Below are 26,914 nucleotides of genomic sequence, written 5' to 3' on the forward strand. Positions count from 1 at the left end.
ATGAACCTCTGGGCAACCTGGGCCAGATAAGGTGAGCTACAGAGGTAATGAACCTCTGGGCCAGATAAGGTGAGCTGCAGAGGTAATGAACCTCTGGGCAACCTGGGCCAGATAAGGTGAGCTACAGAGGTAATGAACCTCTGGGGCCAGATAAGGTGAGCTACAGAGTAATGAACCTCTGGGCCAACCTGGGCCAGATAAGGTGAGCTACAGAGGTAATGAACCTCTGGCCAGATAAGGTGAGCTACAGAGGTAATGAACCTCTGGGCCAGATAAGGTGAGCTACAGAGGTAATGAACCTCTGGGCCAGATAAGGTGAGCTGCAGAGGTAATGAACCTCTGGGCCAACCTGGCCAGATAAGGTGAGCTACAGAGGTAATGAACCTCTGGGCCAGATAAGGTGAGCTACAGAGGTAATGAACCTCTGGGCCAGATAAGGTGAGCTACAGAGGTAATGAACCTCTGGGCCAGATAAGGTGAGCTGCAGAGGTAATGAACCTCTGGGCCAACCTGGGCCAGATAAGGTGAGCTACAGAGGTAATGTAACCTCTGGGCCAGATAAGGTGAGCTGCAGAGGTAATGAACCTCTGGGCCAACCTGGGCCAGATAAGGTGAGCTACAGAGGTAATGAACCTCTGGGCCAGATAAGGTGAGCTGCAGAGGTAATCGAACCTCTGGGCCAACCTGGGCCAGATAAGGTGAGCTACAGAGGTAATGAACCTCTGGGCCAACCTGGGCCAGATAAGGTGAGCTACTAGAGGTAATGAACCTTGGGCCAACCTGGGCCAGATAAGTGAGCTACAGGTAATGAACCTCTGGGCCAACCTGGGCCAGATAAGGTGAGCTACAGAGGTAATGAACCTCTGGGCCAGATAAGGTGAGCTACAGAGGTAATGAACCTCTGGGCCAGATAAGGTGAGCTGCAGAGGTAATGAACCTCTGGGCCAGATAAGGTGAGCTACAGAGGTAATGAACCTCTGGGCCAGATAAGGTGAGCTACAGAGGTAATGAACCTCTGGGCCAACCTGGGCCAGATAAGGTGAGCTACAGAGGTAATGAACCTCTGGGCCAGATAAGGTGAGCTGCAGAGGTAATGAACCTCTGGGCCAACCTGGGCCAGATAAGGTGAGCTACAGAGGTAATGAACCTCTGGGCCAACCTGGGCCAGATAAGGTGAGCTACAGAGGTAATGAACCTCTGGGCCAACCTGGGCCAGATAAGGTGAGCTACAGAGGTAATGAACCTCTGGGCCAGATAAGGTGAGCTACAGAGGTAATGACCCTCTGGGCCAGATAAGGTGAGCTACAGAGGTAACAACAGGGCTGGGCTCTAGTCACAGCCAGAGCTTCATCTCCCCTTCAGCTCTGACCTGGTGAAACGACAGGTAAAGGTGAGGTCAGGTAACAGTGTTGTAAAGGTCCTGAAACCTCTTGTGTCCCCTACTGCCGCCCCCCAGCTCGGCCCTGTTCACAGCGCTGCACTTCGACCCCGGGACCCCGCAGAGCCCCTGGGGGCTCCCCGCCCCAGGACGCCACGGCCTGTCTGCACAAACTGCTCCCCCTGGTGGCCCAGCTGCTCAGCGCATTCAGCAGGTACCTGATGGGCCCCCTGGGGGAGAGAAGGCCCCTTTAGAGGGGTTCTGTCTGTCTGTCTGTCTGTCTGTCTCTCTGTCTCTCTGTCTCTCTGTGTCTCTCTCTCTCTCTCTCTCTCTCTCTCTCTCTCTCTCTCTCTCCCCCTCTCTCTCTCTCTCTCTCTCTCCCCTCTCTCTCTCTCTCTCTCTCTCTCTCTCTCTCTCTCTCTCTCTCTCCTCTCTCCTCTCTCCTCTCTCTCTCTCTCTGTCTCTCTCATCTCTCAGCCTCATCACCTTTCTGTATTCTCTCTTCCCCATCTCTCTGTCTGTTCACCTATTTTCAAGAGAAAGAATTCCCCAGTCCACGGCTCGGCACGCACGCACGCACACAGGCGGTGTGTGTGTGTGTGTGTGTGTGTGTGTGTGTGTGTGTGTGTGTGTGTGTGTGTGTGTGTGTGTGTGTGTGTGTGTGTGTGTGTGTGTGTGTGTGTGTGTGTGTGTGTGTGTGTGTGTGTGTGTGTGTGTGTGTGTGTGTGTGCTCAACCTTGTTGCTCCTGCCTCATCTGGTCGACCTTGTGGTGCCACCTGACCTTCCCTGGAACAAAACACCGTCCTTATCTCCTCCCAGGAACACACAGGACTCAAGGCTCTATCCCCGCCCTCCTCTACCGTGGAACGAGTACCCACAGGGTACTGACCCAACGACCCACAGGGCACCGACTCACAGGGTACTGACCCAACGACTTACAGGGTACTGACCCACAGGGCACTGACCCAACGACTTACAGGGTACTGACCCACAGGCACTGACCCAACGACTTACAGGGTACTGACCCACAGGGCACTGACCCAACGACTTACAGGGTACTGACCCAACGACCCACAGGGCACCGACTCACAGGGTACTGACCCAACGACTTACAGGGTACTGACCCACAGGGCACCGACCCAACGACCCACAGGGGTGGTTCAGGACGCCAGGTGGAGTTTTTATTTTTTCCGAGTGCAAAGCCACGGCCACGAGCGCATTCCTGCGCTCGTCTTACGGACGAAGGCAGCCGCACTCTGCAGAGACTTGTTGTGTCAGTGGGGGGGAGAGAGGTTGCGTCAGCGCAGGGGAGAGACGACCATGTGAGGGTTAACACGGGGAGGCTTAGTGAAGTGATAGTCCCGTCTGGTGACACTGGATGTCACACTTGATTATAGGGGCTATGCCGAGTGTTCAATCCCAAAGAATGCAATGAATACCTTTTGAGTGTGTTGAGGGTGTGTATTCAAGAATGCATCGCCTGGACGACAGCCAGATGCATTCTTTCTTTCACATTCTCCCTCTGTCTCCCCCTCTCTCTCCCCCTCTCTCTCTCTCTCTCACTGTCTCTCTGTCTCTCTGTCTGTCTGTCTGTCTGTCTGTCTGTCTGTCTGTCTGTGTCGTTTCTGAAGATACAGACATGTCAGGGTCTTAATAGAGTCTATCTTTCTTCAGTATTATGGCTCCTTATACCCTAACAGACCAGATGAACGCTGCAGGACTAAAACATTTCCTTCTTCCTTCACATCATCTCTAGCACGTGATCACAAAACCTGCAAGCCAGCTTTGGGTTTCCGTCCCCATGTTAGATGTGACATGTAACATGTTATGTTTCAAAACCAATAATCTTAACACAGTCTTGATGTTATTGTTTTAGATGTTGGCCATTTAGCACATTCATCATCCATTTTATCCGCTGTAGAGGAAGTTATGTTGTGTTATGGTGTAAAAAATGACATTTCAATTTTTTGGAAATTGCAATAAGCAATCAAATTAGAAAAGGTCAGCTTAATGAATGTGTGGTGTGTGACATTACCTCCAGCCCTCGTATAAGACCAGTGCTGGTCCTCTGAGTGTCTGTCCCTGGGGGTCTCTCTGGGGGACAGTGCTGGTCCTCTCTGAGTGTCTGTCCCCTGGGGGTCTCTCTGGGGGACAGTGCTGGTCCTCTCTGAGTGTCTGTCCCCTGGGGGTCTCTCTCTGGGGGACAGTGGTCCTCTGAGTGTCTGTCCCCTGGGGGTCTCTCTCTGGGGGACAGTGGTCCTCTGAGTGTCTGTCCCCTGGGGGGTCTCTCTCTGGGGGACAGTGGTCCTCTGAGTGTCTGTCCCCTGGGGGTCTCTCTCTGGGGGACAGTGGTCCTCTGAGTGTCTGTCCCCTGGGGGTCTCTCTCTGGGGGACAGTGGTCCTCTGAGTGTCTGTCCCCTGGGGGTCTCTCTCTGGGGGACAGTGGTCCTCTGAGTGTCTGTCCCTGGGGGTCTCTCTCTGGGGGACAGTGTAAGCGGTAGAGGAGTGTCCTATGGCTAAAGCTGGGTGCTGTTGTCTCCCCAGGGTGCTGTCCTCAGACATGGGGATGGAGGAGAGTCAGGCCCTCCTCAGCTTCATCCACGCCAGCCAGGTGAGCCCCACTAACGCTGAACCCTAACACTATAGACCAGTGATTCATGTGGCGCTTTGACCACAGACATAACCCCTTAACCCCAGGTGATCATAGACCACCGCATGCCCCCTCCCACCCTTCTGTCCACTCCAGCAAAGGGTCGTCCATCTTGATAACATGCTGGTGCGTTTCAGATCGTGAGCATCACGGCACACCTCGACACCCGGGACCTGGTCCAGTGTTTCTCTCAGCCAGAGTACAGGTGAGCAGCGCACGACAGAAACACAACCACAGCCTGCAACAACAGCGGGACCCAAGGGGCCCAGATACATGGGGCCCTCAGGTACATGGGGCCCTCTAGGGGCCCTCAGGTACACGGGCCCTCAGGGACATGGTGTACCGTTTCTTCTAGCTTCCAGTAACCATTAACTGTATGAGTGTAGAGTGCATCCAGCTGTGACTTGAGAGCGGTGTGGTCCTCACTGGGCTGGGAGGGGACCTCTGTAGAGGCGGAGGTCGCTGGCGTGAGGAAACCCATTCTGGTTAGCTATGTACCTTCAGAATGACCCTCTGCACGGCCATAAAGTCACCCACCGGGTGTAAGCCTGGGCTTAAAGGTTCCAGGAGTCAGGGCGAGGAGCTGTTGTCCGGCCTCTGGTCCGCCCCAGGCTGGTGGAAAGTGCTCCTTAAAGTTAAACAGTGTTCGCTATCTACCACAACCTTACTTAGGCAAACATCGGAGTCAGGTGATTGTGTCAAAGCTTTATCTTTATTTATTTATTGTTCTGAATGTTCTTAAAGAGCCAGTGAGCTCTTCGCTGTTTCGTCTGGAACACTATGTGATTAGGGCCGTCAGGTTTTGTGTGTGATGGGGGGCAGTCCCTAATAGAACCGAACCCGTCCCTGTGGTGTTCTGCTAGAGAGATCAGATCCCATGAAGGCGCCTCATGTGATGGTGGTACGACACAAAGACTTGTTGATTAGACTCATAAGATCTGTTAGTGGTTCTATTTTTATGGCAATTCTCTCTTTGTTTTCCCACTGAAATGTTTTAGTCTTTATTGACAGTTTAATTTCCCTGGCGGCTGGCGCTGGGTGATTCAGTCTGATCTAGGGCTGGGCGATAAACCGATTTTATCCATTAACTCGAGTGTGTAGCTCACGTCGACTTGTTTGAATGAAAATTGGTTTTCTCTTCAACATCCGCCAACGCTTCTCTCTCAGCTCCCGTAGTTCGGAATGGGCTCAGCCCTCCCCCCGCACAGAGCGCGCATTTACCAAAGTGATACACAAACATGGCAGCGAGTGTGACAAGTTGTATGCAACAATTTATTCATTTATGTATAATCTATTTTGAGGTAAACATAATTCATTTTAAATATATCTGTGTGGTTTAATAATTCGTCGATCTGTTGGTAATTCGTCGATCTGTTGGTAATGCCTCGGGGCTCCAGTAGGGGGATCGCGCTCCTCTTCCTCATTCAATACAGACGTGTGAGGGAAAGAGCTGCGTGTGGGTTTTTTTCATTCTTCTCCTGTTACTATTCCCCTTTTTAAGGTAATTACCGTTTGCAAAACACTGTATATTTAAGGCTCGGTGGGGTCACTGCGGCCTGAGGGGGTCACGGTGTGGTCACTGGTCACTGCGGCCTGAGGGGGTCACGGTGTGGTCACTGCGGCCTGAGGGGGTCACGGTGTGGTCACTGGTCACTGCGGCCTGAGGGGGTCACGGTGTGGTCACTGCGGCCTGAGGGGGTCATGGTGTGGTCACGGTGTGGTCACTGCGGCCTGAGGGGGTCACGGTGTGGTCACTACGGCCTGAGGGGGTCATGGTGTGGTCACGGTGTGGTCACTGCGGCCTGAGGGGGTCACGGTGTGGTCACGGTGTGGTCACTACGGCCTGAGGGGGTCAGCTTGAGACCGCCAGAGCGGTAGGCTCTTTGGAATCAGGACTCTCCATTTAGATGATCCATCAATGTGTGTGCCCTTGCTGGGCTTTGTGTGTGCGTGTGTGTGTGTGTGTCTGTGTGTGTGCATGTGTCTCTCTGATATGCTATGTGCAAAAATGAATAAGAAAGATCTGTTTTTATCTTGTTAGACAATTGGTCGTCTCGCCCTAAGACTTCTCCTCATAACTCCCCCATCCTGAGGGATTGGTCACTACGTCCCAGTAGGTAGATCACAGACTGGGACAGAACCTTATGTACCTGTCAGTGTGGGTGTTCACTAGCACAAGCAACTCCATACACACTAGCATAATAAACAGAGGAAAACAAATTAATTAGATGACTTGAGTCCGTGGGATATCTTTAAGAGCTTGGAGGTAGAGCTACAGAGAGGTTTATCCATATCCCTCTATATGCAGCTATATGGCCCTCTGTCTTAATGACCGCTGCCATGGCAACAGGGCCTCTGGATTAGGCATGATTCATCTGAAGCTCTCACCCCCGTCGCCCTAGACACACTCTCAATGCAAACGGGATCTATAAATATGCATAAAGATATGTGTTTATTTAGTTCTAAGTGAGATTCATTGTTATTAGGGTTAGTGCTGATATTTGACTAACCCTTTATGGTTCAATATGGAGTCTGTTTAACTGTGTTGATATTTGACTAACCCTTTATGGTTCAATATGGAGTCTGTTTAACTGTGTTGATATTTGACTAACCCTTTATGGTTTAATATGGAGTCTGTTTAACTGTGTTGATATTAGGGTTAGTGCTGATATTTGACTAACCCTTTATGGTTTAATATGGAGTCTGTTTAACTGTGTTGATATTAGGGTTAGTGCTGATATTTGACTAACCCTTTATGGTTTAATATGGAGTCTGTTTAACTGTGTTGATATTTGACTAACCCTTTATGGTTCAATATGGAGTCTGTTTAACTGTGTTGATATTTGACTAACCCTTTATGGTTTAATATGGAGTCTGTTTAACTGTGTTGATATTTGACTAACCCTTTAGGGTTTAATATGGAGTCTGTTTAACTGTGTTGATATTTGACTAACCCTTTATGGTTCAATATGGAGTCTGTTTAACTGTGTTGATATTTGACTAACCCTTTATGGTTTAATATGGAGTCTGTTTAACTGTGTTGATATTAGGGTTAGTGCTGATATTTGACTAACCCTTTATGGTTTAATATGGAGTCTGTTTAACTGTGTTGATATTTGACTAACCCTTTATGGTTTAATATGGAGTCTGTTTAACTGTGTTGATATTTGACTAACCCTTTATGGTTCAATATGGAGTCTGTTTAACTGTGTTGATATTTGACTAACCCTTTATGGTTCAATATGGAGTCTGTTTAACTGTGTTGATATTTGACTAACCCTTTATGGTTTAATATGGAGTCTGTTTAACTGTGTTGATATTTGACTAACCCTTTATGGTTTAATATGGAGTCTGTTTAACTGCGTATGACAGCGTCTATGGCCTTGCCGTCCGGGGATCCAGGAAGCCTTTATCTGAGCTGCATGTGAGGAAAAGGTTTTGTTGTGCTGACTTTAACTCATGGCTGTAAATATTTCAGTCGTGTCCCCCCCCTACCCCTCCACCACGACGCGCTGCTTGGGAGAGCATCCTCTGCTGTTCTTAATATTTAATTCCTGCTCTTAACCGGCAAGATGTGGTGCTTTATATAAGACCTCGGCAGACCCTAGTGAGACGTCTGCTACTCTTCAGTCGCTCCACTCAACTTGATGTTCTCTCAGGGAGTTAGAGAACTGGTTGTCCAGTAAAGTCCAGCCCGATCCCACCCCGGCCCGTGCGGGCAGTAGACCCCCTCTGTGTCCAATCAGTAACAGTAAGGAGGAAGGTTTCACCTCACCAGACTCTCTGTCTCGGTGCCAGCGGATCACCACATGTTCCCATTGCACGCTTCTTCAATTTAGAATTAACTTTGTGTCATGGCAACAAATGCTAATTATGTAAATTATGCATAACCTTACAACCTTTTGTCATATCCTGGGTTCAATCATAAACTCGCAATGCTTAAGGCTCTATGTTATGATTAAAAGGCTTGACTACTGTAGTTGAGGAAGTAGACCTTATATGAATAGTTACATAAGACTAGGGTGCCTTTTGTACTAAACTGGGCTCCATTTTCATTGTTCTAAATTCCCCTTATTCGTCTCCCCTGCCAGTTTCAATGAGGATAAGGGTTCTTATGTGGTGTGGTTTGCTAGGTGTTAAATATAGTTGACCCCTCCCGCGGTCTCCCTCCTCGGCAGCTGGCCCTGACCTGCGCGTCATGGAGGTCTCTGACTAAGCCTTGGGCGACCTTTGTGGTCGAGGCCGGTTGCTCTGGTTCAGGCGCCCTCACAGCCTGCTGTCATTAACCGGCATTTCCGCTCAGAGCTGCTGGTGGAACCACGCGGGTCACGTGACGAGCGGAGCAACTTTCCTTCTTTAAAGCAGGGACAGGACGTGAGCACAGCCTGCTCCGTCCTCTGGGTCCTCACGGGGGTTGGTGAGGCTTTCTGAGCCCGGTGTGGATAATAAAGACGCTCTAGACGCTCTGTTAGGATATAAAGAGGGGAGGTGTGTGCTGCATGACCCGGGCCCCTTTTGAAATCACTTGTTCAACGGCTCTGTTCATAGCCACCGAGGATCCACACAGCAGCCATGAAGCGATCCGTCAATGGTCCCTGCATCGTTGAGGACTATTATAGTGTTTCTTTATGATCAATATCTTCACAAATCAAAACACGATGTGTTCGTGTTAGACTTTAAACAACCTCCCGCCGGCAATCCAATAATGTTTGTGGTTCTTAAGTGTGCCTGTTAAACATGCTTGACAAGCTTAGAGCGAACCTTCCTGAAGGCCAATCAGCTGCAGGCCAATAGCTCACACCCTGTACCTCTGGGTCGCCCACTCTCCCCCTGGGGGTGGATCAACGCCCGTACCGCCTCCCCACCGCAAAGAAATGTCGTTGCCCCTAACTATAAGCAGACTGATATGAGGTGGGGTGGAGGTGTCTGGTGTCCGGGGGCTCTCAGAGCTGTGCAGCTCGGTCCAGACACAGGAAGAGGCTGTGGAGTCGGTCACCTCGTGGGGGACACCCCCCCTCCAGGCCCCCCCTCCAGGCACCCCCTCCCCCAGGCAGGCGGAGGTCGGGGGGCTTTAAGGGAGTCTTGAGGTAAAGCAGTAGATGAGGGGGGCTGGGGGGAGCAGGCTTGGGGCTCTCTCCTTCCTCCCACTGGGTTTCTTGTGCTGGTTGCGTAACGTTCAGTGGGAGCAGAGAGGCGGAGCCAGCCCGCCGTCCCCGCTGCCAGGCGCCGGTTGCCAAGGAGACACAGCCTGTAAGGAGGGAGGCGTGTGCGTCTGTGCAGCCGTGTGCACTGAGTGAGTGTGTAGGGGGAAGACTTTTGTGTTTGTTTCTGACAACTTTAGCTTTGTGTGTGTGGAGAGAGAGAGAGAGAGAGAGAGAGAGAGAGAGAGAGAGAGAGAGAGAGAGAGAGAGAGAGAGAGAGAGAGAGAGAGAGAGAGAGAGAGAGAGAGAGAGAGAGAGAGAGAGAGAGAGAGAGAGAGAGAGAGAGAGAGAGAGAGAGAGAGAGAGAGAGAGTGGAGAGGAGGGGGGGGGGGGGGGGGGAGAGATTCCACTGGAGGCTGTGAACACAGTGCGTTTTGTCTCAGTTGTGTGAACATTGTGTGCGAGGGGTTTCACAGAGAACAAGAACATTTGGTTCATGGTTTCTCATGAGTCCGGATGGTGTTGTTGCTCATTGTCGTTCTCACCACTGGTCTGTTGTCCTGTCATATCTTAAAGGACCTGAATGTGTAAAATCACACAAGGACAGTGTGGAGTAGCGTCAGGTATAGATCTTCTAGTTGCTTCAGTGCCACTTGCTGCTCTCCCTCAGCTATAGACAGTGAGGTCGTCTGCTCCTTCACAGCATCCCTTCTCTGAGTGATGTAAGCCGTGATGTAACCGTGATGTAAGCCGTGACGTGTGTGTTCTCAGGAGAGGCTGAAGGTGGGCGGGGCTCAGCTGACGGAGCTCAAAGCCACTCTGGAGTGTTGCTTCGCTGCGTCAATCAAAGCCTCACCAACACTTCATGGCCCTGATTGGACCACAACCAGGAAGTCTAAGCCACATGGAACAGGAAGTCTAAGCCACATCGACCAGTCGGCAGCCTTGAAACAAAAACATCCATTTACTTGAAATATTTTACATGATTATTTTTTTGCCTAAAAATATTGTTATTTTAAAAGATTTCTTAAGCCATCAGGTTTTGTTCTATGGTCGTTTCTGTGACTGACTTTGGGTTTGTTGGTCCCCATTATGGACAGGTTATCCATGATGGGTGGACAAAGTGCTCACTTTCAAAGAAACAAACTAATTTTTTTGCCAGAAAAGTTAATGAGGCCATGTTCATTACGATGACAATGAGGGATTCTCCTTGGACGGCTATCGGCTGTAGTTCAGCGCTGACTCAGACAGTCGGAGGATAGGACCCGGCAGACTGGCCCGTCACCCGCTCCAACGGGACACCGCCGCCAGCCAATGGGAGGAGGGTTTCCACCCGTGGAGCATGTCGTTCCCGGTGATCACGAGGCAATTAGACCCCGGCAGGCACATCTAGAGCCGGTCCGTCTGTACGGCCGCTGACGTCAGACGGACAGCAGCTCATTCAATATTCAAGGGCCTATTCTGTAGCTGCTCGTTAGAATCACTGCGACAGGGCAGAGGTGAGTTACAGGGTGATTATGGCCCAATACAAAAGGGTTAGCTGTTGTTTTGCCAAATATTCCTAATTAAAGTTTTATTCAATTTTTATATACCAAGATTTTTAATTAAACATACAATTCATTCATTCTAAGTGCACCAGATTATTGTAATTAATGTTTTATTCTGTTGGTTCCTCACCACCTTTTCCCCAAACCCGTCAAAATCAGTGCAATGTTCCCCTCTTAAGTAGAATGTGACTCACATAGAACTCACCACCTTAGCATTAAATACTAAAGAGTTAGGGCATTATGGGCAGTTGCAGACTCTATCCTGGTTTAGCCTGTGTCTTCGTGGCTCTGCTGAGATTCACAGGTCGGATAAGCAAGCACATGGGAGGCTAATTTGTGAATGGCCTAAAGTCAACTAATAGGTCTTTAACCCCGACTGACCAGCCCAGATAAGCAGCGTGAAGTCGGGCACATGCTGCCACCTGACCGGCCCGAGTTGATCAGGACTTCCGCCTCTCCGATCCTGCTGCTGTCGCTACTGCTCCACGTCTGAACGTAAGCTGTTCCGGATAAAGGCAGGAGGAATCTAAAGGTAGTGCCGTGGTTCCCTGGGAGCAGGCAGTGGTAACAAGGAGGCAGTGATTAGTCATCAGAGAACCAAAGGCGACTTAAGCCTCTCCAACATATCCCTCTTGGAGTATGGATTAAGATATAAGCGCTTACCGTTTCACACTGTCTGAAAGGGCTTCCCCGGCCACAGTATGAAACCACAAAGCCAGAGCCTTCTAAAAGGTCAATACAAAGTAAATGAACCAAAGGAACCAGAGAAGGAACACAGATTGCACATCGTATGCAGTGAGGAAAGGGGCTTGAAACATGATTCTGGTTGACATGGTTTATTAGTTTAGAAATGTTACAAATGTGGTACGTATTCTCAATCTATGTTTGCTGCCAAAAGGTAATCTATGCCAATGCCTGACTTTTAAAAACACTCAAAAGAAAAAAAGATCTTCAGTAAACTGCAATAAGTGAATAAGTCAGATCATAGTAAAACATTCTATAAGCAGGAGCACATAAGCATGGTTGTGTGTGGCATTAAAACAAAGTTACTAGAACTGGCACTGATGTATTTTAATGACCAAGTCATGTGCATCCACTTATTGTTTAATCCGCAGTGTATAAAAAAAATATATAAAAATGCCTTCGTTTAAGATTTGTAAAGCAATCCAGCTCCAAGTTTAAATGACACAAAGCCATGACAGGTACTTCTTCACTTATACATTTGAGTAAGGCTTAAACCACAGATCTTTTAAACTAAGTGAGCTAAAAAAAAATGACGAGGTTGACTAAAGAAAATCGAGTTGAGAAACTCAAAGTTACTGTTACCAGTTATGACTTAAAGATACAAGTTCAACTAGAATAACCAGTAACCTAAATGTGTATTAAATGTTGGCATTTGACAAAAGTGAGAAAGAAAACTATATGTATATACACACAGCACGGAAAATAATGAATGCAATATGCAAAAGCGTCCTGTTGCTTTGGGCAACTCACCCCTGCCCCAATAATATAAGCCGGTCTTCACTGAAGACCCCTCTGGGGACCCCCCCCCCTCCCCTCCCTCCCTCCCTCCCTCTCTCCCTCCCTCCCTCCCCCTCCCTCACCCGCTCACACACAACGTCACAAAACACGATTACGTCACTAAGCCTGTTAGTTTGGGGGGGGGGGGGAGAGCCGGCCGGCGCCGCCCCTCAGGGGGAGGGGGCAGCCGTGGCTCGGCCCTCGGTGGGCGGGGGGGGCGGGGCGTCGGTGTCCTCGCTCCATCGGTCGGTGGCGGGGTCGTACAGCTCCATGCTGTTCAGGAAGTCGTTGCCGTCGAAGCCGCCGACGGCGACGACCAGCGCGCCGAGCAGCGCCACGCCGGCGTTGCTGCGGGCCGACGTCATGCTGCCCAGCATCCGCCACTCGCCGCGGGCCGGCTCGTACACCTCCACGCAGCGCAGGGCGTGGGAGCCGTCGAAGCCCCCCACCACGAACAGGCTGCCTGGAGACCGGAGGACACGCTTAGCAACGGGGCCGACATGGCGGGAGCTACGGGGCTGAGGCTAACGCTGGCGGTAGCTATGTGGCTGATGCTAACGCTAGCGGTAGCTTTGTGGCTGATGCTAACGCTGGCGGGAGCCATGTGGCTGATGCTTACGCTGGCGGGAGCTATGTGGCTGATGCTAACGCTAGCGGTAGCTATGTGGCTGATGCTAACGCTGGCGGGAGCTATGTGGCTGATGCTTACGCTGGCGGGAGCTATGTGGCTGATGCTAACGCTGGCGGGAGCTATGTGGCTGATGCTTACGCTGGCGGGAGCTATGTGGCTGATGCTAACGCTGGCGGGAGCTATGTGGCTGATGCTAACGCTGGCGGGAGCTATGTGGCTGATGCTAACGCTGGCGGGAGCTATGTGGCTGATGCTAACGCTGGCGGGAGCTATGTGGCTGATGCTAACGCTGGCGGGAGCTATGTGGCTGATGCTAACGCTAGCGGTAGCTATGTGGCTGATGCTTACGCTGGCGGGAGCTATGTGGCTGATGCTAACGCTGGCGGGAGCTATGTGGCTGATGCTAACGCTAGCGGTAGCTATGTGGCTGATGCTAACGCTGGCGGTGTGGCGTCGGCTGTTAAAGGCTGAGGTTATGGTTCCTAAAGGGGGTGGATGTGGGTGTGGGTGTGTGGGGGTCTCACCTGCGTGGACGGCCACGCCGGCCCCCCTGCGGGCCACGTTCATGGGGGCGATCAGCGTCCAGGTGTCGTTGCGGGGGTCGTAGCGCTCCACCGTGTTCAGGCAGTTCCAGGACTCCGCCCCTCCGATCACGTACACGAAGCCGTCCAGCGAGCACACCGCCGCCTGGTGGCGCCCTACGGACAGAGGGACGGACAGGGGGACAGAGGGACGGACAGGGGGACAGAGGGACGGACAGGGGGACAGAGAGGGGGACAGAGAGGGGGACAGACAGAGGGTCAGGGAGGGGGACAGAGAGGGGGACAGACAGAGGGTCAGGGAGGGGGACAGAGGGTCAGGGAGGGGGACAGACAGCGGGTCAGGGAGGGGGACAGACAGAGGGACAGACAGAGGGTCAGAGGGACAGACAGAGGGTCAGGGAGGGGGACAGAGAGGGGGACAGACAGAGGGTCAGGGAGGGGGACAGAGGGACAGAGAGGGGGACAGAGAGGGGGACAGACAGAGGGTCAGGGAGGGGGACAGACAGAGGGTCAGGGAGGGGGACAGAGGGTCAGGGAGGGGGACAGAGAGGGGGTCAGAGGGACAGGGAGGGGGACAGGGAGGGGGTCAGGGAGGGGGACAGACAGAGGGACAGACAGAGGGTCAGAGGGACAGACAGAGGGTCAGGGAGGGGGACAGAGGGACAGGGAGGGGGACAGAGAGGGGGTCAGAGGGTCAGGGAGGGGGACAGACAGAGGGACAGGGAGGGGGACAGACAGAGGGTCAGAGGGACAGGGAGGGGGACAGAGAGGGGGTCAGAGGGACAGGGAGGGGGACAGAGAGGGGGTCAGAGGGTCAGCAGGGTCACCACTGAGCACCAAGGCGCGGGCTGACAGCACGCCGTGCGATCACAGCTCATCACGTACGGGTGTTGAGGGGCGCGCAGTTGGTCCAGGCCTTGGTGACGGGGTCGAAGGCGTCGCAGTTCTTCAGGCCCTTCTGGCCGCAGGGGTCCGATCCCCCCACAACGTACAGCTGGTTGTCCAAGGAGCAGACACCTGGAACAGGGGGGGCACATCAGACCAGGGAACGGGAGCAGTGACCCGGGTGCAGGGACCCGGGAGCAGTGACCCGGGAGCAGCGACCCGGGAGCAGCAGGAGCGCTGGGCCCTGGGCGAGGGGCGGGACCCACCTGCGTTGCAGCGGTTGGTCCTCAGCTCGGGGACCTGGGCCCAGTCGTCAGTCAGCGGGTCGTACGTCTCGCCACAGCTCAGCTCGTCCGAGTGGCCGTTGGAGCCGCCCATCACGTACAGACGGCCCTGTGGGCGGGACAGACAGAGGCCGTTAGCGACCGGACCAGCGCCCCCTTCAGAGGGTCCTCGGTCCACTACTGTACCATCAGCACGGCCATCTGGAAGCGGGCCCTGGGGGTGCGCATGGGGGCGATGAAGGTCCAGCGGTCCAGCTGGGGGTCGTAGCACTCCACCGTCCGCAGACACTCCTCCCGGTTGTACCCTCCTGAGAAACACACAGGCGTCAGGCCGCGGCCGGCTTCAACCGGAGCTCCTTTAGCTCCGGTAACCCCTCCGGTACGGCGGGTCTACGGCCCTCCACAGGGAGGCGGGGCCCACCTGCTGCGATGAGCCGGCCCCCCAGGGCGGCGGCGCCCAGGCCCGAGCGGGCGTAGTGCATGGGGGCCAGCAGCCGCTGCTCCAGCAGCTCCGGCTGCGCCTCGAAGCTCATGCTCTTCATCAGGCAGGGCGTGGCCGAGGGGGACGTCTGGGGGCTGCGGCCGTGGAGGAAGACCACGCACAGCGTGCCGTCCAGCACGGCCAGACACAGGTGGGTGTTGTCTGGGGGGGGCACACGGTTACCGTCGTGGGGAGGAGCACAGTGTATTGTATATCTATGTGATGCAAGGCGCGCACACTTACTGGTGGTCTTCTCCGAGGCGATGTACTTCCACTCCCTCCTGGAGCTCTGCTTGGGGGCGCTGGGGGCCTGGCTGGAAGGGGACAGGCTTCCTGAGGAGCTGCAGCTCATCTGCCTCTGGGTGCTCTCCCGAGGAGGCTTCTTCTGCAAGAGCACAGCGCAGCTACAGACACCCACAGCCACCAGAGCCCCCCGGTCCCACCAGAGCCCCCCGGTCCCACCAGAGCCCCCCGGTCCCACCAGAGACCCCCCGGTCCCACCAGAGACCCCCGGTCCCACCAGAGCCCCCCCGGTCCCACCAGAGCCCCCCCGGTCCCACCAGAGACCCCCGGTCCCACCAGAGACCCCCCGGTCCCACCAGAGCCCCCCGGTCCCACCAGAGCCCCCCGGTCCCACCAGAGCCCCCCGGTCCCAACGGCCGCCCACCCCCCCCCAGCCCAGTGGTCTCTCCCACCCCCCCCAGCCCAGTGGTCTCTCCCACCCCCCCCAGCCCAGTGGTCTCTCCCACCACCCCCAGCCCAGTGGTCTCTCCCACGGCATCCCAGTCGCCCCAGACTGTTCTACGGAGGTTGGGCCCGCAGCACCACCGCCCCCCACTCCAAAGCCTGACGGGGGTCCAACGCATCGGGCCTAGAGCTCAACAACCAGACGCTGGTCCTCAGACCCACTCAGAGGTAAAGCCTGGGGTTTATCGCATCGGCTAAACAGACGAGGCCTTTCAGCAGGAGCTGTAATTCTAGGCCACGTTCACGCCGGCGGGGGGGGGGGGGGCTAGGCCCGACGGGCCCCCCCAGCGCGGGGGAGGGGGGAGGGGGGGGCTAGGCCCGACGGGCAGGGCCAACGGGGGGGGGGGGGGGGGGGGGGGCTAGACCAGGCACCAAGCTGCAGTGTACCTGCACAAACTGGAGGCGGTCCTCCTCGCCACCAAACACCTCAGTGTGGCCCTCAATCACCAGACCGCCGTGCACCAGCTTGTGGTCGGCAGAGTAGTACAGCGTTTGAACCTGCAAGACACACAGCGACAACAACACATCCATGTGGCTGTCTCCATGGCAACACACCGAGCCCCACAGCGTGAAAGAGTGCGAGGAGGAGGAGGAGGAGGAGCGGGAGGGCGGGCAGGAGAGCGACGCTGCTAGGAGGAAGGAGGAAGGGGGAGGGGAACCAGTCCAGGCTCTCGTCTTTACTCAGACGGTATTATAAGGAGACACTCTGCCGACGCTGCACAGAGAAGCCCCCGCCCTACAGCCATCCTCTTCTTTGGGTCTAAAATATAAAAATGAAAAAAGAAGAGCTCCGACGGGAGGCAGAGGAGGTGCGGCCGGCAGCATCTGGAAACATCTTCTAGTCAAGTGAGGGAGGAGGGGGACACGGCGTCCCTTCTCCCCGCTGAGGACCAGTCAGACGCCTGCTGGAACCGGCTGGAACCGGCTGGTTAAAGCTTCTGTTCAGGCTTTGGGCTGCGTGTACATGTTGGCACCGGGCATGTTTAGCTTAGGTGGTCCGGGCTTTACAATCTCATGAGAATAGTGATCAAATGGCACTTTCTGCACTTGTTTTCTCTCACAGTCTTAAAATTACAAATGTGTTTTTGATGCTAAATAGAGGCGCGTTGGTGTGCGTGGAGGGGCAGGGACAGATGGGAGCTGCTGCTTGTCCTCTTTGACTCATTACCCTGGTGGCTCAGTCCTGGGTCCAGTCGGCGCTCCTGCTGCTGCTAATAATCCTAGGAGAGATAAATCAATGGGGAGGAGCTGCGGTTAGTACCAACGCCACAAACACACACACACACACAACCTGTCAGAGCCAGCCACATGGCAGAGAACGCGACATGCGACTACAAGCTGCTCATAGTCGTGGCGAAAAGAGCGCTGGAGAAAGAGGCTAAGAAGAGCTACATGGAACAGAAACGGTTATATAAAAGCACACATTATATTCTTATTCCTTCTATGGGAACCAACCACAAACCCAAAAGAGAAAATGAGCAAACTGGGGTTCTTTAGTTTGTGCTCACCTCTACTGTAGTACGGTTCGGGGTACAGTGTCTTACTGCAAAACCTCAACAAATCACAGAAAAGGAAAAAAAAAAGAACAATCTGACAGTGCCATGGCGACACCTTGGGTCGACGCCCTCGATGTCAAAGACAGGAAGGAGCAGAAGTGGGAGGGAAGTCATGAAGGATGGCAGCAGCTACTTCCTGGTACTGACCTCCTCCATCATCTGCTCCAGGTTCTCTCCGTTCTCCCAGAGGCTGTGCTGCACCCAGTTCAGCACCTTGGAGTAGAGCCGGCCGTTGCTGGGCAGGGCCAGGTTGTCTTCTAGCATTACTTCTAACTGGAAATGCACAACAAAGGAACAATGGTCAAGGACAAAGGGAGTCAGGTTAGCCAGCAGCCTCCAGCATTAGTTACAGCCTGTGCGCTGAAGTGGAACCACCACAGGGGGTTGGTTTACTGGCCTTAACTCCCGTCATTAGGTAGTTAATAATAAAAAAACAAAGCGTGAGGAACTATGATCTTATCGGACCAAACCAGTGCAGACTGAACAGCTATGTCTAATGCTACATTGAGACATCGTCCTGTAAAGTACATCAACCTATTCTTTACACATCTAGGTCTCATCCAGTCAGAGTGGAGCGATGTCCTCTGTACACAACTAAAGTTGAGTTAAGGGCAGGATGAGGAATCACAAAAGGCGATATGTAAACTTATTTGGGGCTTAAGGTCAGGCTTATTATATTACAGAGCGGCTGTAAAGACGTCTACTAAACTAGGATCCCGAAATAGAAATGACCAGATCTACTGCGGCCCTGACTGGAGGAACGGGGGCAGCTCCACCAGCGCTGGGAGGACGTTCATTTAAAACACTTCAGTCAGCTGCACTAAGCTGTTCTTTGCAGCTGATGCATATGGATGAAACATATGGATGCATAACATTTTGCCCCATGTTCCTGATGTGCTGTGAGTCAGAGACCGGCGGTGGCAGCACACACCTTGAGGCGGGGGAGTTTGAGGAAGTCGTCCTGCTCAGAGACGTCCAGCAGATGGTCCTGGATGTAGGCGTCCACTATGGCCAGGACGCGCCCGTCACCCATGGAGCTGGCAAAGTTCCGGAAGGAGATGGCGTTCTGGGATTCCATCTTGGATATCAGGTAGTCTCCACAGATCTGAGAGTTGTAGAGGCGTGTGCGTAAGCGTTCTGAGCTACTGAGATCGGCAGTACGAGAACAGGGAAATATCCAAGCTGAGCCCAGAGGAGGGTGCGGTCATCACTTGTACCTGCTTGACTCGATCCATCTTGAACTTCTTGGCTGCAGAGTACACCTCCTTTACTAGCTCCTGGTCGGCCTTCAGTCTGAAATAAAGAGAACAAGTCTTTAACTAATTTAACCATGCACCTTTTAATTCAAAAGATTTAATATCACTAGAATTATTTGGCTACCATTTTGCAACTTTTTCGTGTGGGTCTGGATCTTAAATTAAATCTGCAATATAAATTGCCACTAACTCACAAGAGGATCACAAAACACATTAGGAGCCCCTTTGTGTAGGAGTAGGTTGTGGCTCTTGTGTTCATTAATCCCCACTCAGACCGCTGGGGTTGATGCTTACTGCACTTGGCTCTGAATGAGGTTGGACATTGAGGGGGGGGGCGTGGGGTACTGACTGGGCCGTGTAGGCGTAGTGGAGGAGGATCTCCACCGCCGCGGGGTCCAGGTCCTCAAAGGTGACGTGGGAAACGCCGTGGGGCTCGATGTCGCTGTTGAAGATCTCAAACAGATAGGGGCTGCAGCAGGCCAGCACAGCGCGGTGCGCCATCAGCTCGTGACCGCACACCTGGAGCACAAGGACCACACCTTTATCTACAGGTACAGAGCAACGCTGCGTAGCTCCAGCTCCCCTTTCCATCAGCTTGGGCAGTTCACCGCTTACGGCTGCAGTGGCTCAGGAGGAAGAGCGGGGTTACTGGTAACCAGAAGGTTGCTAGTTCAATCCCCGGCTCTTCCTAGAGCGTCGAGGTGTCCCCGAGCGAGACACCTCACCCTAACTGCTCCTGACAAGCTGGCTGTCGCCTTGCGTGGGTGACTCTGCTGTCAGTGTTTGAATGTGTCCTAAATTAAAAATGCCCTGAATGTAAATGTAAGAATAACTGGCCTCCAGGAGAAAGTGTGAAAATATTAGACAGTGTACAGAAGGATAATCTGGTGTGGAGAAAAGAAAATGGTGGACAGGATGGCTAGCATAACCACAGGACCAAAAGAGGTGTAGACGTTGTTATGCAGGGAGAAACATACCTGTAGTCTAACATCACAGAACTGACCACTCTTCCTCAGAGCGTTCATCTTTGCCACAGTGGAATCCAGGAAACTCTCGTCCTCAAAGATCAAATAACCGTTGGGAATCATTTTTGCTGAAAGTAAAAGAAAAAATGAAATAATGCGTCATAATTAACACGTCCATGCTTGACCTCACTGTCACCCATGCCGTCATTAGTTCCATGCCCAGAGTACTGATCCCTTCAGCAGGAGACACCATGACGGGTGAAAGGTTCATCGCAGAAGCAGACCCTGTCATCGCACATGGAGAACTGGTCATGCGTCGTATCGGCCTTACCTAATAAAGATGCACGTAAATCCAGAGAAAGGCTTTTGAAGGGAAGGTAGCCAAACAAAGGCGCCCAGAGTTCTTCAGCCGGACGGGGTGAGGGGTCAGAAGCAATGCTAGGAGACGAGCCAGGCCGGAGTGACGAGGACCAGGGGGGCAGCCAGCCACACAACAAACTAGCAGGCTTGAGTGACTAATCAAGTCCTTGGGATCCCGTTGGCTATAGACTTGTACTTTTTCTGTGTTGGTCGTACATTATAACCTGGGAGGGCAGAAAAAAAGAGAGCATTGGTCATTGGCTCCGAGCGCATGTGGTCATAGGAGCTGTAGAACCCGGTAACCAACAGCTGCTGCCCGGTCACAGCCACGTGTCACGGGCTGCCAGGACCTCCGTCCTGGCAGCCCATTGGCCCTGAGGATGCCTCTTGCATTCTAAACTCGCCTGCCTGTCGTTTCTAGAAGGTTCTGCTGAGCAGCTGGCAGCGCGTTAACCCTTTAAAGACGGGTGAAGCTATGACAAGTCAAACCCCTAAAAGTACTGGTCAGCTCTTTAACATCAGAAATCAATGTAAGAGATGTTGGGCCAAGCAGTGCAATAGTCCTGAACTTAGACGCTGTGCGGTAAATGCCCTGCAATGCGCTGGTTTGATGCCCAGGCCGTCCCATCGCCCCCCCCCCCCCCCCCCCCCCCCCCCCCCCGAGTCCCCACAGGGTGAGACCTTCAGCTGCTGACGAAGTGGCAGCGTCCTCCACCTAAAAATAATCGAGGTAAACTAGTCTAGTGGGTGGAGCTCCAACCGGAGAACCCCATTGGTGCGCCGCAGCCTATCAGACCTTCCCCATGGAACCCTGCCGGGTCAGCCTATCAGAGACCTTCACCATGGAACCCTGCCGGGTCAGCCTATCAGAGACCTTCACCATGGAACCCTGCCGGGTCAGCCTATCAGAGACCTTCACCATGGAACCCTGCCGGGTCAGCCTATCAGAGACCTTCACCATGGAACCCTGCCGGGTCAGCCTATCAGAGACCGTCACCATGGAACCCTCCCGGGTCAGCCTATCAGAGACCTTCACCATGGAACCCTGCCGGGTCAGCCTATCAGAGACCTTCACCATGGAACCCTGCCGGGTCAGCCTATCAGAGACCTTCACCATGGAACCCTGCCGGGTCAGCCTATCAGAGACCTTCACCATGGAACCCTCCCGGGTCAGCCTATCAGAGACCTTCACCATGGAACCCTGCCGGGTCAGCCTATCAGAGACCGTCACCATGGAACCCTGCCGGGTCAGCCTATCAGAGACCTTCACCATGGAACCCTGCCGGGTCAGCCTATCAGAGACCTTCACCATGGAACCCTCCCGGGTCAGCCTATCAGAGACCTTCACCATGGAACCCTGCCGGGTCAGCCTATCAGAGACCGTCACCATGGAACCCTGCCGGGTCAGCCTATCAGAGACCGTCACCATGGAACCCTCCCAGCATTAGGTCAGCAGAGCTTATAGCTCTGAGAGCCGCTGGAGAGCCCCTCAGGATCAAAGACAGCTCTTTAAAACGCCCTCCTCCTCCTCCTCCTCTTCCTCCTCCTCTTCTTCCTCCTCCTCTTCTTCCTCTTCCTCTTCTTCCTCCTCCTCCTCCTCCTCCTCACTATACCATTACTATAATACTGTACTATTAATTTTAAACTAGCTTACCTGTCAAATCGTTTTTCGGTTCTCAACCGATATAGATCCACCAAAGCTCCTACCTTTCTGACTTAAATGATTTAGTCTGAGATGACCCTTGGTGAAAGTGGTTGATTCCACTGCCTCCACCAGCTGCTACAGCTCCTTCACATTACAGGTAACCAGTCCCAAGAGGACGTCACTACCGACAAATCTAGTGCATCGTAAACAATCAATTAGGAAGATAATGATCGATACTACAAACACTTTTTAATATTATATTATGAAATTATAATAACATAGATCATCGTTAACATTATGTTGATATTTTATCAAAAGACTACAACACTGGGAAAATGAAATCTGAAAGATTTAGCTTTAGAGTGTGTAATGAGTGCGTATTTCCAAGGTGCGTGCGTGTGTGTGCGTGTGTCCGCCCACGGTGTGTGCGTGCCCAGTGCTGCACAGGCAGCTGACGCAGAACTTCCCCTTCCCCTTTCACGTCCATAACGCAGACGGAGGAACCTGCTGCAACACGCCCCGTTCTCTATAAAAAAAAAAAATACATCTGAAAATAGCTTAGACATTACTGAAAGGAGAACTTCTGTGGTTTTCCACCAGGACCGTTTCCTGATCATCTTGGGTCCCCTTGGGACCAATGCAACCAACCAGCAATTAAAGTGGCCCAGGGTTGAGCCGGAACACGTCGTTGGAACCCGTGGTCCGGCCTGCGATAGAACTCTTTTGGGCAAAAGTGCCCCATCAATATACCACTAGAATCCCCTCGATAATAATAAGCTGCTTCCGTCATCCAACACGACAAGCTCTCCTCTCTCCAATCCGCGTTTCCGTCGCTCTTCCAGAAACAACTCAACTCAATACTTCTCTTCGTAGGATATAATCTGAACCTGAAAGAACTTTAGAGGACAGTCATTGATTGCCTTATTGCTCAAAAGGACAACATCACAGACCGTTGCAGCAGATAGACCAACAATATGTCGTCCACATTATTCCCCTAGACCCAAAACGATCTGAAGAAAAGGTCCAGGTTGAAAACCACAAAGTTTTCCTCTACGGCTCCTTGGCCATGTAGTTACTGTCAAGGAGCTCATCTTAAATAGCCAAGGTTTGCAGCTAGTTGGATTGCTCCACTATTCCAGATGCAGTTAAAGCTGTGTTTAACAGACGACATAACCGTGACCTAAATATATCCCCTATCCTTCTGTATTATCTAAGTGGGTTAGGGACTAATTGTACAAATAGACAAAAGCTGACACAGCTGAATGCCCAGGCATTACAAAAACCCTGAATAGAAGCTAGTGGAAAATTATAGTAATCTTATCAGTGATCTGACACAACGTAAAAGTCACACTAAATATTCTGATGAACAACAGGCCATACGTGAAGGAGACGTTGATCTGCAGATCCTTCTAGTAGGCACAGGAGCATTCAGCAAGAGGAAGTAATAAGCAGAGTACTGGAAGAGCCTCCATTCAACCCACTGGTTTAACCTGTGTTTCAGTTCCATTGAATCCATCTGTCGAGAGACATTCAGCCAATTGTAACCCCGTTCATTTTAGACGGTCACAAGGCAAATTGAGCAGGATCAACTACATAGAACGACTTGTTCTATGTAGTTGATTTCCGGAGGAGTTTAATACTGGCCCACTCGTAGATTAAGGAGCAATAAAGAGACAAGAGGATGGAAAGCAAATATGGCCAATATGCCATGCATGCAGTAATATAAAATAATATCACCAGCCTCCAGTTTACAACATGAACAGATTCTTACACATGTGCAAGAAATAGAACTGTGACTCAAGAACAGAAGAAAACGAGCACAAAGGAAATTGAAAGAAGGCTTCCCTTGTCCGAAAACACTTGCGACAGGGGAAGCTCCGTTCCACCCGGAGTGTGGAAGGGGTAAACTGACCTAGTTGTGGCATTATGCAACGGGAAGCAGACTCTTATGACCATCCACTGCCTCCTCATCACTCTGTCGTAATCAGAGCTAACAGCGTTATGCTTCTGGGTCTCTTTCCTCCGACTCTGAATCAAAGCCCCTCGGCCAGTCACCCCCCTGTCCCCTTCATAAAGGAGTCCAGATATCACAAACATCACAGCAACACTATTTGCAAGGGCAAATGGTCAATTAAGTTGGCCTTTACAAAATGCCCATGTAAAGGTGTTGCTATACAAACAAAAACACAAGTTGTAAAATATATGTCTAAAACAAATGGAGGGAAATTAACCTGCAGATTAATAATCAAACATGATGCAAAGCCTCCGCCATGACAAGGTGTTGCTAGCAGCCTGAACTCACAGCGTGGGAATGGTACAGAAAGTAGACAGAGGAAGTGTGTGTGTTGGGGGGGGTCCATATGGCAAACCACAGAGCACCCCAACGCAGGGACTAACCCCTACAGGGTCTGAGGGCTGCCATGGGGCCACAGAGCAGGAACTAGCCCCCCCAGGATCTGAAGGCTGCCATGGGACCAACAGCTGAAGGGAAAGCACTGGTTTTATTTGCCAATGGGTCTTTTTCTTCCCCTTACTTTTCTTTTGTAAAGCAGGGAATAAGGGCGGGGCACCACTAAATAACCAGTAGCGTCCCCTAGTGCCGCCAAGAGGAACTGAGATTCCATGGCATACATTCTCAAGACTCAGATGGACAAAACACCTTTGATTTATTGTTAATATATTTTTAATGTGGGCTTTAGTTTATTCACACCAATACATTGAATAACGGAAATGGGGATACAATTTGGATTATGCAAACAGATCGATTGCATAATCCAAAAATGTGCAACATAATGGGTATTGTGTAATAGTAATAATTATAATAGACAGGTAATGTTTTATTTTATTTTATTTTGATGTAGATACTGGCCGATGGAGAGGACCGTTGCTGAGGAACAATGCAACCCCCTCTACTCCCCGTCTCCTCTTCAGTAGGACATCCGATACGTTTTACAATGAAATATATTAATAAAACAAGGCGACTGGCGAGAATGAATAAAAGCATCACGTTGATTTAATGGTGGATTATTTATCCCTCTATTGTGTCTTAAGCGTTACAACATCGACCATCCAGACCACGGCGCCACGACAATGTAAGGAATCGGACCACCAACAGATGTACAGCAGACCGAGTCACCAGAGAGGTCCGAGTCACAGTAACGTTAACACGGAGCGGCAGCATGAGGCTACACAGCCGGCGGGCTCCGAGGCGGGCTCCGAGGCGGGCGCCATGGCGGGCTCCGAGGCGGACCGAGGCGGGCTCCGAGGCGGGCTAGGCCGGCGAATGAGGCGGGCTCCATGGCGGCCTGTAAGCAGGCTGCCCGGCCGGACCTCCGACAGGTTCCAATCCGTGACCTCTTACGGCTGGAACCGGAGAGACCACTATGGTGGTTTCCGTCGTGCGCCGGTGACCACTCAGCTTGTAACGCGGTAATTACGGTAACGTTGCCTTGATAAACCGTCAGGAGCACACACGCGGTCCGAATCCGGAGCTAACGGCGCCTCTTCAGACATGTCGACCCTATCGCGATACTTCTCCTTATTCCACATCTATGGATATTCTCATTTTGCGACACACACACACACACACACACACACACACACACACACACACACACACACACACACACACACACACACACACACACACACACACACACACACACACACACACACACACACACACACACACACACACCGTTTGAAGAAGTCTCTTACCTGAGGCGTTTTACAGCAGACGATATTAGACATATTTAACGCGACTTCAGAGTGGGTGGTTGGGTTAGGGCAAAACGCAGCGGCTGTTGGCACACTTTGTCCTGAGGCTGGTCTCTGCTCGTTCTGAAGTCCTCTCTCCTCTAAGTGAAGGTCCTCTCTCCTCTACTCTCCTCCAGCTCTGACAGCAATGCCGGGCGGCGCGCTCACAACCACGTCGCTCCACGCGCCGATCGGCCGGTGATGTCAGCGCGGCGGGGCGGAGCTCTAAGCCCCGCCCACTTCGAGTGGAAGGTTTTGCATATGAATTAAACTTAGCTATGGCTGTCCTTCTGACTGAGACCTGTGCAAAACAGGTTTAGCTATTAAAGTGTTTCTTTGGCCAGCAGGCTGCATTATGGCCACCACCTCTCTAATAAACCCCGTGAGGTCCGCTTCCTCCTTCGGCGGGAACATGTCGGCTGAGCCGCTGCCTCTATTCTGCCGTCAGCCTCTTTAGGGAGGCGGCCTCGTGTACCCGTCTTCGCTGAGTTTACTGCAACCGGAATACGAATTAATTAGATTAATGCATAACAAAGTACAAGAGCAATACATCAGCCAGTGTAACGCACTAGCCACTCGGGTCTAATCATCTTGAGGCGTGTACGCATACGTGTATATTTAAGTGCTGTAGTGTACACTTTTGCTTATGCTCTTTTGGAAGTCCTATTACACTTCACTTACAGCAGGACAATAGTATTTCCATAAAGCCCTCTGGTCTAAAGCATTCTGTCCACTGCAAATACTTAATGTCCATAACAACCGAAGCCAAGGGGGCAGTCAACAGAACAGGTCTCCTTGGTGGTTCAGAGATATCAACACAGATTATCTACTCCAAACAGTAGGACCCACACGTGGTTATGACTCACATTCTGTGGAACTTTCTGTACAATGGGGAAACTAGTTAATGTTGGTTAAATGTTATGCATAGTTTTAATATATTATCCAGAACACAGTATATAGGCCTTTCGTTATTGTACTATGAAAACCTTATATAACCTCCAACCTGGTTTTGTGTGTGTGTGTGTGTGTGTGTGTGTGTGTGTGTGTGTGTGTGTGTGTGTGTGTGTGTGTGTGTGTGTGTGTGTGTGTTTTAATGTAGCCTATGTGAGCGTTGAATAATTTTAGCCATAGACCGACTTATTGTACGCGTAACATTTTAAAGTCAGTTTGGGTCCCGCAGCCCATTCTCTAGCACCAATAGTATACTGATTCATCAGTGGAAACAATGCTTTTCTACACAATATAAAAAAAAACATTTAGCTCTCATTGTCATGTATCTAGAGATTGAGTTGATCTCCTTATTCGTCCCCGTTGGTGAAGCGGCTGCAGGCCCGGTGGACTGCAGTAGAGGAGGCCGGTCACAGCAGAGCGAGACCGGCCAGGTTCACCACACAGTACCTCAGGCACAGAGACCTCCTTCTGCTGCTTTATGGGGACACAAAGCTCTAAGTAAGTCTTACATGAAACTAAAATATGTACTTTATATAGAAGCTAAATTAATGTCTAATGATGAGATTTATTAAGGGGCCTTGAACAAATGCAGCTTTGTTCAGAGTTTGTCTGGAGAA

The 26,914-nt window shown here is 51.9% G+C and overlaps 2 protein-coding genes and 1 long non-coding RNA gene across 3 annotated transcripts in view; 2 read left to right on the plus strand and 1 right to left on the minus strand.

Annotated features, from left to right (window-relative positions):
- Nucleotides 1-25,287, plus strand: part of LOC132468595 (uncharacterized) — a 26,314-nt gene extending 1,027 nt beyond the window's left edge. The window contains exons 3-6 of the mRNA XM_060066317.1: nt 3,924-3,990; nt 4,167-4,234; nt 24,452-24,520; nt 24,642-25,287. Coding sequence (XP_059922300.1) covers nt 3,924-3,990; nt 4,167-4,234; nt 24,452-24,520; nt 24,642-25,023 — 586 coding nt within the window. The 3' untranslated portion in view covers nt 25,024-25,287. The remainder of the gene's footprint in view (nt 1-3,923; nt 3,991-4,166; nt 4,235-24,451; nt 24,521-24,641) is intronic.
- Nucleotides 7,244-12,066, plus strand: LOC132469940 (uncharacterized). Its single transcript, XR_009528525.1, has 2 exons — nt 7,244-9,857; nt 9,898-12,066. It is a non-coding gene; the product is annotated as an uncharacterized LOC132469940 (long non-coding RNA).
- On the minus strand, nt 11,538-25,447 carry ivns1abpa (influenza virus NS1A binding protein a). The gene is made up of 15 exons (XM_060068071.1): nt 25,308-25,447; nt 19,917-20,169; nt 19,598-19,713; nt 18,970-19,139; nt 18,582-18,657; nt 18,296-18,469; nt 17,512-17,637; nt 16,196-16,306; nt 15,305-15,446; nt 15,002-15,223; nt 14,767-14,888; nt 14,563-14,689; nt 14,297-14,428; nt 13,394-13,567; nt 11,538-12,701 (listed from the first exon to the last, which is right to left on the minus strand). The coding sequence occupies exons 3-15, from the start codon at nt 19,706-19,708 to the stop codon at nt 12,409-12,411; spliced, it is 1,980 nt and encodes a 659-aa protein (XP_059924054.1). The 5' UTR covers nt 19,709-19,713; nt 19,917-20,169; nt 25,308-25,447; the 3' UTR covers nt 11,538-12,408.
- Nucleotides 25,448-26,914: the final 1,467 nt, after the last annotated feature.

Source organism: Gadus macrocephalus, chromosome 12 (genome assembly GCF_031168955.1).
Source record: "Gadus macrocephalus chromosome 12, ASM3116895v1".
NCBI lineage: Eukaryota > Metazoa > Chordata > Actinopteri > Gadiformes > Gadidae > Gadus > Gadus macrocephalus.

Excerpts from the sequence above, each read along its gene's own strand:
- ivns1abpa (XM_060068071.1), bottom strand. The coding sequence starts at position 19,708 with ATGATTCCCAACGGTTATTTGATCTTTGAGGACGAGAGTTTCCTGGAT. Across the intron at positions 14,889-15,001 it reads GGGCCGGCTCATCGCAGCAG|GAGGGTACAACCGGGAGGAG; the intron begins GTGGGCCCCGCC and ends TGTGTTTCTCAG. Across the intron at positions 12,702-13,393 it reads CGGCGTGGCCGTCCACGCAG|GCAGCCTGTTCGTGGTGGGG; the intron begins GTGAGACCCCCA and ends TCCGGTCTCCAG.